General features: G+C 39.6%; 1 protein-coding gene and 1 pseudogene across 2 annotated transcripts in view; one reads left to right on the forward strand and one right to left on the reverse strand.

Annotated features, from left to right (window-relative positions):
- Positions 1-12,740, reverse strand: part of OSTM1 (osteoclastogenesis associated transmembrane protein 1) — a 33,075-nt gene extending 20,335 nt beyond the window's left edge. For both annotated transcript variants that reach the window (XM_036024540.1, XM_028509997.2), the window contains exons 1-2: positions 12,242-12,740; positions 4,654-4,768 (exon numbers count right to left, since the gene is read on the reverse strand). In XM_036024540.1, the coding sequence (XP_035880433.1) occupies positions 4,654-4,768; positions 12,242-12,643 (517 nt within the window). In that variant the 5' untranslated portion in view covers positions 12,644-12,740. The remainder of the gene's footprint in view (positions 1-4,653; positions 4,769-12,241) is intronic.
- A 461-nt stretch (positions 12,741-13,201) lies between these two features.
- LOC114495068 lies at positions 13,202-13,988 on the forward strand (annotated as a pseudogene).
- The last annotated feature ends 443 nt before the right edge of the window (positions 13,989-14,431 follow it).

Consider the following 14,431-nt stretch of genomic DNA (forward strand, 5'->3'; position numbering starts at 1 on the left):
TGATTCCATATAAATTTTTGGAATACTGTTCTAGTTTTATGAAATATGCTAGAGAGGAATTGGTATATTGAGAGGAATTATGTTGAATCTGTTGCTTTGAGTACTATGGACATTTTGATGATGGTAATTCTTCCTATCCAGGAACATAGTATACAGGCTTCCACTTATTTATATCTTCTTCAATTTCTATTTTCAGTGTCATATTTTTCCAAGTACAGGAGTTTTACATCCTTGGTTAAATTTATTCCTAGGTATTTTGTTATTTTTGAAGGAACTGTGGATGAGATTGTTTTCTTAGTTTTCCTTTTTGAAAGTTCATAATTGGTATATAAAAATACAAGTTATCTCTGGGTATTTATTTTGCATCCTGCTACTTTATTGAATTCATTTATCAGTTCTAGTAGTTTTTTGGTGGAATCTTTAGGGTCCTCTACATACAGTATCATGTTACCTAAAAATAATGACAGTCTCACTTCTTCCTTTCCAATTTAGAAGCCTTTTATTTCTTCTTCTTGTCTGATAGCTGTGACTAGGACTTCTAGTACTAATTGAATAAGAGGAGTAAAAGAGCATATTCCCGTCTTCTTCCTAATCTTAAGGGAAATGCTTATGGTTTTTGCCCATTGAGTATGATGTTGGCTGTGGGTTTGTCATATATGGCCTTTATTGTGTTAAGGCATGTTCCCTCTATTCCCTCTTGCTGAGAGTTTTATCGTAAATAGGTGCCAGATTTTATCGAATGCTTTTTCTGAATCTATTGATATAATGATGTGGTTTTTACCCTTCATTTTGTTTTATGTAATGTATCACACACTTATTGATTTGCATTTATTGTACCAACCTTTCATTCCTAGAATAATTCCCACTTGATTGTATATATTGCTGGATCCAATTTGCTAATGTCTTGTTGAGGATTTTAGTATGTATGTCTATCAGGGATATTGGCCTACCATTTTCTTTTTCTGTAGTGTCTTTATCTGGTTTTGGAATTAAGATATTGCCAGTCTCATAACATGAGTTTGTAAGTCTTCCTACCTCTTGGGTTTATGGAACAGTTCAAAAAGGATAGGTGTTACTTCTTTAAATATTTGGTAAAAATCACCTTGAAGCCATCCAGTCCAGGACTTTTGTTTGTTAGGAGATTTTTGTTACCGCTTCAATTTCACTTGTTGTATTAAGATTCTCTGATTCTTCCTGATTCAGTTTGGGAAAACTGCATTTCCAGGAATTTATCCATTTCTCCCAAATTGTCCAATTTGTTGGCATATAGTTACTCATAATATTTTCTTATAAGCCTTTGTATTTCTTTGGTGTCAGCTATGACTTCTCTTTCATTTCTGATTTTATTTATTTGGGTCCTCTTTTTTTTCTTGACGAGTCTAGTTAAAGGTTTGTCAATCTTGTTTATCTTTTCAAAGAATCAACTCTTGGTTTTATTGATCTTTTGTATTTTTTATAGTTTCTACTTTGTTTATTTCTGCTCTGATTTTTATTATTTCCTTCTTTCTACTTACTTTAGGCTTTGTTTATAGTTCTTTTCCAAGTTTCTTTAAGTGTAAAGTTAGATTGGTTGAGACTTTTTTGTTTCTTAAGATAGGCCCATAATGTTATGAACTTCCCTCTAGGACTGCTTTTGCTCTGTCCCATAGATTTTGGGCTGTTGTGTTCTCATTTCCATTTGTTTCAAGGTATCTTTTGATTTGTTCCTTGATCACACTGTTTATCCATAATAAATATGTTATTTAGCCTACAGGTTTTTGTGTTTTTCAGTTTTTTTCTTATGATTGATTTCTAGTTTCATACCATTATTGTTGAAGAAGATGCTTGATATAATTTCAATTTTATTACATTTATTGAGATTTGTTTTATGTCTTAACATGTAGTCTATCCTAGAAAATTTTCTATATATGCACTTGAAAACAATGTATGCTTTGGGGTGAAATGCTCTGAAGATATCAATTAAATTCATCTGATATAATCTGTCATTTAAAGCCACCATTTCCTTGATTATCTGTCTGGAAGATTCATCCATTGATGTCAATGGGGTGTTAAAATCCCCTACTAGGATTGTATTACTGTCAATCTCTCCCTTTATATCCAGCAAGGTTTGCTTTACATATGTAGGTGCTCCTCTATTGAGTGAATATATGTTTAAAAGGGTTATATCCTCTTGCTGGATTGCTCCCTTTATCTCATTGTGTCCTTCTTTGTCTCTTACTATAGCCTTTGTTTTAAAGTCTATTTTGTCAGACATAAGTACTACTACATCAGCTGTTTTTCCTTTCCATTTGCATGAAATATCTTTTTCCATACCTTTACTTTTGTATCTTTCATTCTGAGGTGGGACTCTTGCAGACAGCACACTAATGGATCTGTTCTTCTTTTCCATTCAGCTACCTTATGTCTTTTGATTGGTGCATTTAAGGCTTTTACATTTAAAGTGATTACTGATAGGTACATACTGCCATTTTATTCTCTTAACTATGTTCCCCTCTCCCCTCCCCTTCTCTTTCTTCTTCAAGCAGGTCCTTTTAACATTTTTCATAATGTTGCTTTGATGGTAATAAACTTCTTTTGCTTTTTCTTGTCTGGGAAGAACTTTGTTTTTCCTTCAATTTTAAATGATAGCTTTGCTGCATAAAGTAGTCTTGGCAGTAGGTCCTTGCTTTTCATCACTATGAACATTCCATGCCAATCTTTTTCGGCCTGAAATATTTCCGTTGAGAAATCAGCAACAAGTCTTATAGGAGCTCCCTGGTAGATAACTGTGTTTCTCTCACAGCTTTTAAGATTCTGTCCTTTTCTTTAACCTTGGCCATTTTATTTATGATGTGTCTTGGAGTAGGTCTCTTTGGGTTCATCTTGTTTACAATTCTCTGACCTTCCTGGACTTGTGTCTTGTTTCTTCACAAGTTTAGGGAACTTTTTGGTCATTGTTTCTTTAAATAGGTTCTCGATTCTTTGCTCTCATGTTGTCCCAAAGTCCTTTAAATTATCCTTATTTTTTAAAACTCTCTTTTCTTTTTGCTGCTCTTATTGTGTGTTTCCTTCTACCTTGTCTTCCAAATTGCTGATTCAATGCTTTGCTTCATACAACCTACTGCTTATTCCTTCCAGTGTAGTCTTCATTTCAGATACTGTAGTTTTCATTTCTGACTGGTTCTTTTTTATGGCATCTCTATCCTTTTTCATATTACTGTAGTTCTCACTAAGTTTCTTGAGCAACCTTATAACCATTTTTTAACTCTATATCTGATAAACTGCTTACTTCTGTTTCATTTAGCTCTTTTTCTGGAGATTTCTCCTGGTCTTCATTTAAGGATGTTTCTTTGTCTTACCTACTTGGCTGTCTCTTGGTGTTTGTTTCTATGTATTAGGTAGACCTGCTATGACTCCCAGTCTTGGCAGAGTGGCCTTATGTAGTAGGTGATCTGAAAGACCCAGTGCTGCAGTCTCCTTGATCACCAGAGCTGAGAATCACCAGAGCTCCAGAAATGTCCTTTGTATAGGTTATATGAGCCTTCCTCAGTGACAACTTGCTGTTGTCACTGAGCCTTGACTGCTATTTTCCCATTTGTGCATGGGGTTAATCCTCAAGCTGGCTGACTGTTAGAATCAACCCCAACCATAGTGTATCAGCTGCTGTGGACGTGCTGACCACACTAAGCCAAATTCACCTCAGCAGGGTCTGATGCCTGATGCAATCTCCCTTTGGAGATGCTGCTTGTGAAATTTCTTGGACCCTGTTCTGATGGTGTCTGAAGATGGCCACTGGATGTGTTGTTCCTGGGGCCTCTTGGGAGGGACTCTGGTGCTGGACAATGAATGTCAAATGCTGTCTATGACTGGCCCTGGACAACCTGTTTGGAGGTACAAAGTGATCCAGTTTGTGGCTGCACAGTTTGCTGGGCCTGGTGTGCATTAGAAGGTCCAAGCTGTGCACCAAAGGTGTTTTACCAGTACCAAGCCCAGGGGCATGTCAGCAAAAGTCCCAAGGTCCCCCAAGACCTGCCTCCACCTGCTGACTGCCTGTTAAGCTCAGTTGCTGAAAGCACCTCTGGGTGATACTCAAGTTGCATAGATATGTTCTCAGTAAGTCACCAGGCAGAGGTGAGTGGCATGCACCAGGCTGATACAGGTTCAAATTCAGTGCCAGCGCTGGGTCTGAGGCCACTCAGTAAATGTCCCACAGTATACCAAGTCTAGCTGCCACCTACTGGGTTCTTGTACACTTTTGTGATGGAGTAGGGTCTCAGGGAGTCATCACGGTGAGGCCAACAGAGTTTATCAGCCCCAAACAGACCAAGATTTGGCCACGTGAAGGGACAGCTCTACTCTGGTCTGCTGTGGGAAGCAAAAAAAAATGGCCTCTATCCTGTACCTAGTACGTTAGGGCTGATAAGTGACAGAGTTTAGAATCAAACCCAGATCTGTGTGACTGCCAACCACATGCTGTTAACTGCTACACTTTTCTGCCTTTCAGTATTTGCCCAAGTAGTTCCCACTAATAAACCATGATGCTAATCAGGGTTCATTTAAGCACAGTACTAAAAAGTATTCTACAGATTCAAAGATTTCAAGGTTCATTAAAATAAAATCTGACCTCTATATACTGGACCATAATTGCAACATGAAAATGAAAAAATTACTTACTTGCACAATTTGCCTTCTGCCATGTGGAATTAAAAAACTCAGACAGAATCAAAACTATTTGTATTCTATCTGCCATTAAGAGACTTCTGGCACAGCTATGACTCTCAGAAGTATTCTGTAACCAAAAAAAGAAAAAAAAGAAAGAAAAGAAAAATATAGCTTGAGTATTTTTAAGAGTTCCAAACAACTTAAGACAAAAAAACTTTTTGAGATAGTTAAAATATTTACACTAAGCATTTTAACATTGTTTGATATACTCAAATAATGATTTCATTAATAATAACAATTGTAATAAAGCAATAGCAGGTAACATTTATTGATACCAGGTTCATTTGTAAGGGAAGAAAATCTTTGCTTTTTAAATAAGTGTCTGCTTCTATAGCACAACCTCAACAACTTATGCCCAAATTCTTTGCATGTCATATTTCTTACTTTTTGTGCATATGAAAATATTATGGAAAGCTATTCACAAAATGTAGCAGTGGTTACATATGAATAAGGAAATATGCTGATTTTTATTTTATTTTGCATCTTTCACACTAAGTTTTTCTACAATGATCATATATTATTTACATGTTTTTTTTTAATCTAGTGAATAAATGATCACAAAACATTTAGTTTCATCTTCTGGGTAGTTTTTGGTACACACCCAGTTTGTACCCAGATAAAAGAATATGCTTTCCACAGATCATTTTAATAATGAAACTCAAACTATGCAAATAGTAAGTGCAAGTTTCTAAATTATTTGGTCTTTATATATTTCATTTCCCTTTTGCCCCAAACAAGGAACTAAGTCCTCTTCATTCTTTCAAAGTTAATTAACTCCTACTACTTACCAAGCACCATAAGAATCCTGGTGTTTTCAGGATACAAAAAAGTAAAAGGGAATGCCATCAACACTGGGGCTTCAAGAACTTCCCCAGACACAGAAACATAAGGAATAGTGTGATGAGTAATAAAAGAGAAAGACTGATCGATGGCTGTAGAAAAGAACTGATCAACCATGCGGGGGTGAAAAAAGAGGGAATGATGGCTTGCCGGTAGAATTCTTGCTCTGAAATATCTCTAATGTTCATTTTAGGATGGTTACCCTCTCTATGGCTTAGTTTTGTCATCTCACTAAAAGATGCATTCAAATGAATATTTGCTTTTAAAACAGTAAATTAAACAAAGCATTTTGAAAGCCCCTTTCCTGAAATTGCTTTCAGAGCAATATCAGCCATAGCAGAAAATTTTCATCATCACTTCTTAAATATTAGAGCATAGCCTAAGGAGTCAGACAAGCCTCATTCACTAGCTGGCCACCTTGGGAAGCCAAGGTGACCTCTCTGACGTTTAGTTTCATAGACACAAGTTCTGAATAACAAAATCACTTAGAACAATGTCTGGCACCTAGTAGGTAACTGATATATGCTATTTCACCTAGCTACCTTGCTGCCAACCTGAAGTGCTCTAAGTGGATATTGTAGGCTAAGTGTAATCAGTTACATGAGTTGAATCTTCCTAAGCAGATGACTAGCTATTTTAAAAAAATCAATGTAATTTAGTCTATATGAGTGATTAATGTGTGAAAAAGTTCAATTGAGGAAGACTTCAGTGTAGTTGGGAGAAATTAGGAAGAGTTCCTACAGGAAGTGAGATTTGAACTAAGCCCTATATTGAGAAAGGGAAGAGGAATGATTACGTGGTAGTCAGGGACTATTCAATAGGCTAATATAGCTAGAATGGAGTATACCTCTGTGAAAGTAGAGGCATCAGAGGGACAATTTTAGGGCAAGATTACTAAGAGTCTTGAGTGTCACAAGATTGAGACAGTGGGAAACTTTTTAATTTTTTAAATCCTCAACCAAGGACATGCTTATTGATTTTAGAGAAGGGAGGGAGAGAAACATTGATGTGAGAAAGAAATACTGATCGGTTGCCTCTCATAAGCGCACCAACTGGAAACCAAACCTGCAACACAGGCCTGTGCCCTGACCAGGAACTGAACCTGTGACCTTTTGGCTTACAGGACCATGCTCCAATCAACTGAGTCACACTGGCCAGGGAAACAGTGGGAAACTTTTAAAGATTTCTGAGGGGAGTGCCATGAAAAGCAGTTTGGAGAACACAGGACTCTAGGTTACAATACGCAGGGTGAGGAGGCAGAGAGAAAAATTAGACCATTTCCACAGTTAAAGTACGATGTAAAGATGGTGGCAACCATGGAAATGGAAGGGAAGAGATGAATAATCCCAATGATCACGTACTTGTTCAGTACCTGATGGTTCTAAATGTTTCAAATGTGTGAGTTGTTTACTCCTTGTAACAACTCTCTGAAATAGGTAGTAGTATCCTTCTGGATTCAAACTCAGTCTCTTCCACTACAATGCTTTGGATAAGTTACTTAATCACTCTGAGGCTCAGTTTGTTAAAGCATCACATCCACATATGTATGCCTAGATTCCTTATCTGGAACCTTATCTGGATAAGGTTCCTTATCAGGATGGAAACTTTGTATTATATCTTTGTGTTCCCAACATGTAGGATGTGATAAAAAAAAAAAAACAATGGTTCTTGGTTTATACTTAAATTCTTAATATTCAAATACTCATACTCAAATACCACATAACCACATTGCAGAACCCTAACCACAATAAACCCAACCATCCACTTTCATCATGTCTGTATGGCAAAAAGCAAAAAACCAAGCAGACTATTTCCACAATAAATCCATCATCCCAAACTGTACTCACCACTTTCCTGTCAGCTCATTCTCTCCTCTTTAAAAACCACTATTCCTATCTTCCCTATTCTCCCTGAAACTCCAACATCCCTCTCACCCTTTACTCTCAAGAGAACATCTGGCTTCCTAGTTGACAATGAAAAGAGAAGCTATCAAGCTGAAACTCTGAGCTGACTACCTCCATTCCCAACCTCTCCCTCGACCCTCTGGTTACAGTGTAGAAAGTCAAAGGCTCATCTCTGTGTGGATGTTCTAGATTCCCATCTACTCTGCCTTCTCAGGAAAACTGACCTTGTTTACTTTTTCCACTCTCCTGTATCTTCACCTTCTCTATAGGATCCTCTTCCCAGGGGCATTTAAACATGTTCAGGTCTCTCCATCTTAAGAAAGAAGTAGGGGAGAAGAGACAGAGAAAGGAGGGACAAAGTAACAGTAAGAAATTAAAGAAAATCGCTGAGTCCCACATTCCTCTGTAGTGACCTATTGAGTATCTTATCTCCTCTTTAAGGTCAAACTCTTCATCAGTTGTGTAGATTCACTCTTCCCACTTCCTCATCTTCCATTCACTATTTAACCCACTTTAATCCTGCTTTAACCCAAGCACTCCATCAAAATTACCCTGGTTGTGGCACCAATAATGATAATGTTGACAGATGCACTTCCAGTCCTCACCAGGATTTGACACAAATAACCAACCCTTCCCTTTTCTTTTATTTGCAGGATACTATACTCTCCTAATTTTTCTTCATCTTTCAGACTCTTCTTTTTCAGTCTCCTTTGAAATTTTATTCTCTACCCAAGTCTTCAACTCTTAGCATGCCTTACTCATTTATCAAGTATACTCACCATGCCATGGTTTCAAACACTACTTTCTAAACTGACCACTCCCAAACATATTATCTCAAACCCAGATCTCTAGACATATGTAGCCTACCACATATGCATTATCTCCACTTTATGTATCATAAACACCTCAAAATGAAGTTCATGATATTCTCCCCACCAAAAAGGTTCCTCCCTCCATTTGGGTAAATAGCAACACTACTCACTAAGCTGTTATTATTAAAACACAGGAAATCATTATTTCCTTTTCTTCACTCTCCACATTCAATTAACTACCAAGTCTGGTCAATTTTATCTACTAAGTATCTCTGAAATCTACCCATTTCTTCCCATTACAATGGCCCCTATGTAGCCTGGCCACCACCATTTCTCTTATCACTGCAAGAGTCTCATTTCATTTCCCCACACCTACTCTTTCTCTACCCTTACCAGTCCCAGTCCCCTCCATTTTCTCTCACGTAGCCAGCCAGATGGTCTTTTAAAGTACAAATCTGACTGTGTCATTCTGCAGAATTATAACTTTCAGTATACTGCACTGCTTTTGACAATCAAAGTCTAAAACCCTTAACATACCCTACAAGGTCCACGTGACCATGCACCTGCCTACTTCTTCAGGCTCAGCTCCCTAGTCTCCTGGCTCACAGTGCCTTGAGTTCTTTCTACTCCTCAGACACACTAGACTCCCATCTCGGTCTTCACATCTGCTATTTCTTTATATGTGTACCTCACACATCCTCTAAAATTTTAGGGGTCAGCCCTAATCACTATCTACTCCCAGCCCCAGTGAAGATCAGTACCCTGTTATATGCTTCAGTAACATCTGAGGTTTTATCCTGCACACTTATCACAAATGAACTAAGTAATTACTTATATAATAATACATTTAATATTTATTTTCCCTACCACACTACAAGCTCTACTCATTCACAGCTACATTCCTAGTAGCTGCCATTAGCCAGCAGATAATTGGTACTCATTAATTTTTGTAATGAATGCATAAGAAGCATTACATTTCTATTGATTTCTAATGAAAGACACAGATTATTGTTATGCTATGTTCCAATTTTGCCTATATTCCTAAGAATTACTTATTTATCTACACTAAAGGTATATTGAACACTTCTAGGTACATACCCCCAATCATTAGCACCTTCATAAATAAATAGATATACATATCCATATGTCTATCTATATAAATTTTAAACAAACCACGTTGACTAAGATAGAACTTAGTAATTCAGGATTTATGGGGCCAAAGCATCCTGGCAACCACTCTAATTATGCTGAACAGCTCAATGAAGCCACATCCCTATCAGTTTAAACTAAAAGAAGAAAGTATAACTAAAGAAAGGGAAATTCATCAGTTCTACCTTCAGGTTTCACAAATCACTGTATTCTTTACCTTGAGATAATAAAACTATAGGTGATCCTTGTCCCATTAATTCAGAGAGGAAGTAACAAGAAAACAGAATTCTCATCGTATAATTCTATTATGATTAAATGAATTAACTTGCTGTACCAGCAAAATAGCCTGCTAATTTCTACCTTTGATTCTTTTTCTCGTTGTTACACTCCTCTCTTCTTTCAATCAAGCCATGGGCATGGATTGACTCTAAAGAGGTGAGAAAGTATGTTTTGTTCAAAATTCTGCTTGCAGATTTTCTTTGATTAACCCCATCTTGCTCTCCTTTTTAATTCAGGTTATCCTTCACCCTTTTGCACTAAATTGCTATTGTACAATTTATACATTAATATTGATGTTTTTCCTATTTCATTTTTCACAATATTGGTTTATTTTCCCAACTATACTAACAGTTTTGAGGCCTAAACCTAATCTTCCTTTTTCCTTCTACATCCTTTTACCATCCCAATATTTACAAATAGCATGTGCTTACTGATTAAACTAATCTAAATGAAAGACTAAGTCTATGTGAGTCAAAGAAAATACATTACTCTGGAGAAAAAAACCACCCCATCCCCAAACACAAAAAACAACTGATTCCTGTAAGTTCACTCCTAAGAAACTCAGAACACATTTTTCCATATATTCATTATTATACATTATGGTTCAATACCCAAACCAATTTTAAAAATGCCTATTAAATCTATTAAGTACCTCGGAACTATAGAAATCATACATTTGAGCTAATGTACCACATTCAACTCTAAGGAAAGGAAGGGAAAGAGATCAAAGTATAGAATGAATTGGAAAAAAAATGCACATTGGGAAAAGGGTTTTTCTGTCTCTTTGTATCTCTTTACCTCCTTCTTTCACACAAGGGTGAGGAGAGCCAGGTCCCAGATCACTGGTAGAGTCTGAGAGGCACAAAGGAGAAGGAAGTTTCTGCCACTCCCACTGTAGGAAGGGGAATTCGTGTGGAAATCTTTACAGAGATTGGATGATGTCCATAATCACCCAAAAGTTTGTAATAATTTTTAACTTCTTAATTCTGCAGTATCTACACAAATGAGAAAAGCTTTTGCTGCCTCAAAAAACCCAAGCTTTGCATCATAATCAGTCATTCTGGCCACAAACAACTCACCTTTGCTCAAAACAGAATATGATGCCATTTAATAATACCCTGCTATAGTGGACAGGGACAAGTAGTGGGGGTTTTATTTTTAAATCATAGTGAGGTGTGTGTGTATCCCTTGCTATACCCAACAGAATTATGCCTGAAAAATATTGCACATAAGCCTACATTTACTTAAACTACATTGAAAACTAGCTCTTCACAGAAGAGCTAAATGATTGACCACAGGAATCATTTAATGCAAATAAATCCCTTCTTTATGTAAAAAAATTAGGTTTATATTATATAATATCAGGCTGACTTAAAGCAAAATGTAACTATATACAAGTCTGTATTTTGTCCAATCAACTATGATTTTTAAAATAATTCCAACCACACCTGGCTGGCATAGCTCAGTGGACTGAGTGCAGGCTGCAAACCAAAGTGTGGCAGGTTCGATTTCCAGTCAGGGCACACGCCTGGGTTGCAGGCCAGGGCCCCCAGCAACCGCACACTTATGTTTCCCTCTCTCTCTCTCTCTCTCTCTCTCTTTCTGCCTCCCTTCCCTCTCTATAAATAAGTAAATAAAATCTTTAAAAAAATAATTCCAACCACATTTTCATGAGACTGCTTGTGTTCTCAACACAAGAGAAACTTCCCCACTCTATAATCCCAAAGTTATTCATGTTTTCCCTTTACAAGGCAACTCTGGCCCACACCTCGTGACTCCCACCAGACTGGACACGATTCCTTTCCTATTCTAGACCTTATAAGGATCCTAGGAGCAGGAACATATATTTTTTAAGTCCTTCATGGCAGCTACTGCATGACCAAAACAGCTCTAGGGGGCAGGCGATGGGTCAATTCACCATTTCCTATTCACCATTTCCTAACATTTTAGCTCCCATTTACTAACAACCAATACTATGTGCCAATTTTCTAAGAGTTACTTTTATTTCCATCTTACAGATGAGAAAATAAGCACAGAGTATGCAACCTGCTGAGAGTATACTGCTAATAGGAAGAAATTAAGATTAAGATAATTCAAGGTCAAACTTCTAGAAAGTGGTGGATCTGAACATTTCTGGACACAAAGCTCAAGGTCCTAACCACTGCCACACTGCAGCTTTCCCACTCTACATGGAAGTTCGGGAAAGGGTCCTTCCTGGTAACTCCAGGTGGAAGTACGACGGAGCTGTGGTGGAGTTTGGGGAGGGGGGTTAAAGGGGGTGAGGAAAGAAAAGGTAGAGTTAGGGATGCAGAAGCCCCAAGAAAACTAGTCGTATCTATCTGTAAACAGTATGAACTAAGAGGATGTCCGACAGCGCCAAGAAGACAAAATTTCAAAACCCGAAGGCCACTTTTTGATGCTCAAACTCTACAGTCCTAGCCCAACCCCTTTTTCTTACAGATGGGGAAACAGCTCCACTGCAAGTGAAGCCATGATTACGTACTCCTCCTTTCCCAACCCTCCACACCAGAGGTGCCGGGATGCTCCTCTACCCACCTGCACGGCTCGGCTGATGTTGTCCATCTTGCTGGCGACCTGTTGGAACAGTGGGTAGCAGGTCTGACAGAGGCGCACCGGCCGAGCGCCGCGCACCAGACACCCGGTCAGCTCTGCGCTGCTGTTGGCGAAGTCCAGCAGCAGCTCCCGGCACTCAGGATCCAGATCCGGCAGGTCTGGGGGTAGAGACTGTGGTCCTAGCCTTCCTCCCTGCAGGAGGGTCAGAGACAAGTCCTCCGCCATCAGCAGCTGCCGCTCTGACAGGAGGTCGTACAAGATCCTGTGGGGGGTGCTGTCCAAGGCGAGCGTGCCCAGAGCCAGCCCCGACCACAGCAGGGGCACCAGCAGTAGCTGCGGCAGTAGCAACGACCGCCGCCGCGCGACGGTCGCGTCGGAATCCATTGCGGGGTGCACACACCCGAGGGTGCTCACCACTACCTCCCCAACCCCAGCCGGTGCCGCGGACCCCGCCGCTTCCGGCTTCCTCGAAGTGCAGGCCGCAAGTGGGGTCACGAGGGGCTCGCGTCATTGCCCCGCCCCCGGCGCGCGGCGCCCAGTCCCATTGGCTACCGGGCCCGCGCGCGGGCCGGGAGTGCGCACACTTGAGCTGTCTCGCACCCACACCCGGCGTCAGGCAGTTGACAGAGGGGTGCGCGAGGTTTGGGGTGGCGTCTGCCTGTGCGCCACCCAGCCCAGCCTCCCCTGTCCTGTGAAAACAGGCGTCCACTCTTCAAACAATTAAATCTCCCAGGTATTGGCCCTCGATCGCCCACCGCTTTGGGGATTCCCTGCGCTCTGTAAGTCACGCCGCAGAAAGACGGACTCCTGGGAATTACGAGTGAGTTCCCTAAGGCCGCTGGCAGGGCCTTTGCAGATTTTTTTGCTTGTGTTTCTTAACGTAATTTTACCGTCCTCCTGTTGGAAAGAGTAAGAACATCTATTGATTATTTTTGGTAGTGGAGTCTAGTAAGGCTTCCAAGCTTTAAAAAAAAAAAAAACAGAAACAAAAAACAGGGACCTGCAAGAGCCACCGCTGCCAGCGATACGTTCAAGGCAATTCAGAGATCTCTGGGACCGGCCAGCATAAGTGTACTCACCACAGTCTGTGCATCACAGGAAAAGGACTCCATAAAACTTCTGTGAACGTTAATGAGCTTTCATTCTACTTCATTCCTAAATATGTGGAAGAGCCAAGGACTCAACTTGAAGAAAGCATCTCACGTCTCCGACAGTATTGCGAGCCATTTAAAAGTTGGTGTCAGGAACCGAACTGCCAAACAGAGCCCAAGATGCAAAGTTTGCTTCAGTGATGGTTATACAGTTATGAATATCACTCAAATGTACCTCCTGGGTTTTTCCCAAGACTTGATGTTACTGGTTTTGCTGGAGTTGTTGGACTCCTTTTGGCTACAGGTTCAAAACAAAGAAGCTGATATATCCTGGTTGCGCGGGATTAGCTGCCTCTCCTTATTATCCACAACATGCCATCGCATTGGGCTAGGTCAGTGGAAAGAAGTTATGACTGGGGCTTTTACCAGGATATATAGTTGTAAAAGATTTGTGGAAGGAGAACTTTCAAAAGCCAGGATATGTGAAGAATTCACCTGGAAATAAGTAGAATACCCCACACTCTGCCCATTTTAACCAGTTATAGGTGAATATTGGAAGCTTGGCACAATAAACCAGTATTTCTACAGAAAAATGACAGAGAAGTCAGTATTGAATGTAGTAAACTGGCTCTCTTCAGGAAAAAACAAACAAACAAACAAACACTCTAAACTGCTTACATCAGTGCTTTCCGATGACTTATTGTATCGATAGAAGACTCTATATCTGCTTTGTCTAATACAGTAGCCACTAGCCACATTTGGCTGATGAGCACTTGTAATGTGGCTACTGCTACCCAGAAACTGAATGTTTAATTTTATTTAATTAACTGTACATAGCCCCATCTGGCTAGTGATGCTGTGTTGGACAGCAGGAATAAGTTCTCACTCTGTAGTATAGTCCAAGGGTGTCTAACCTCCAGGTTTGCTTGGGAAGGGAGTCTAGGGTTCCAGGGGTACAGCACAAATGTGCATCCAGTGCAAAAACCTGGAAAATTCATTCAACTTCAAGCTCCCATCCAGTTTCTGACAAGCTCAAGGCAATAATAGGGGACACTCTCACAAATATCCTGATACTACTCCT

The sequence above is a fragment of the Phyllostomus discolor genome, chromosome 4 (genome assembly GCF_004126475.2).
Source record: "Phyllostomus discolor isolate MPI-MPIP mPhyDis1 chromosome 4, mPhyDis1.pri.v3, whole genome shotgun sequence".
Taxonomy (NCBI): domain Eukaryota; kingdom Metazoa; phylum Chordata; class Mammalia; order Chiroptera; family Phyllostomidae; genus Phyllostomus; species Phyllostomus discolor.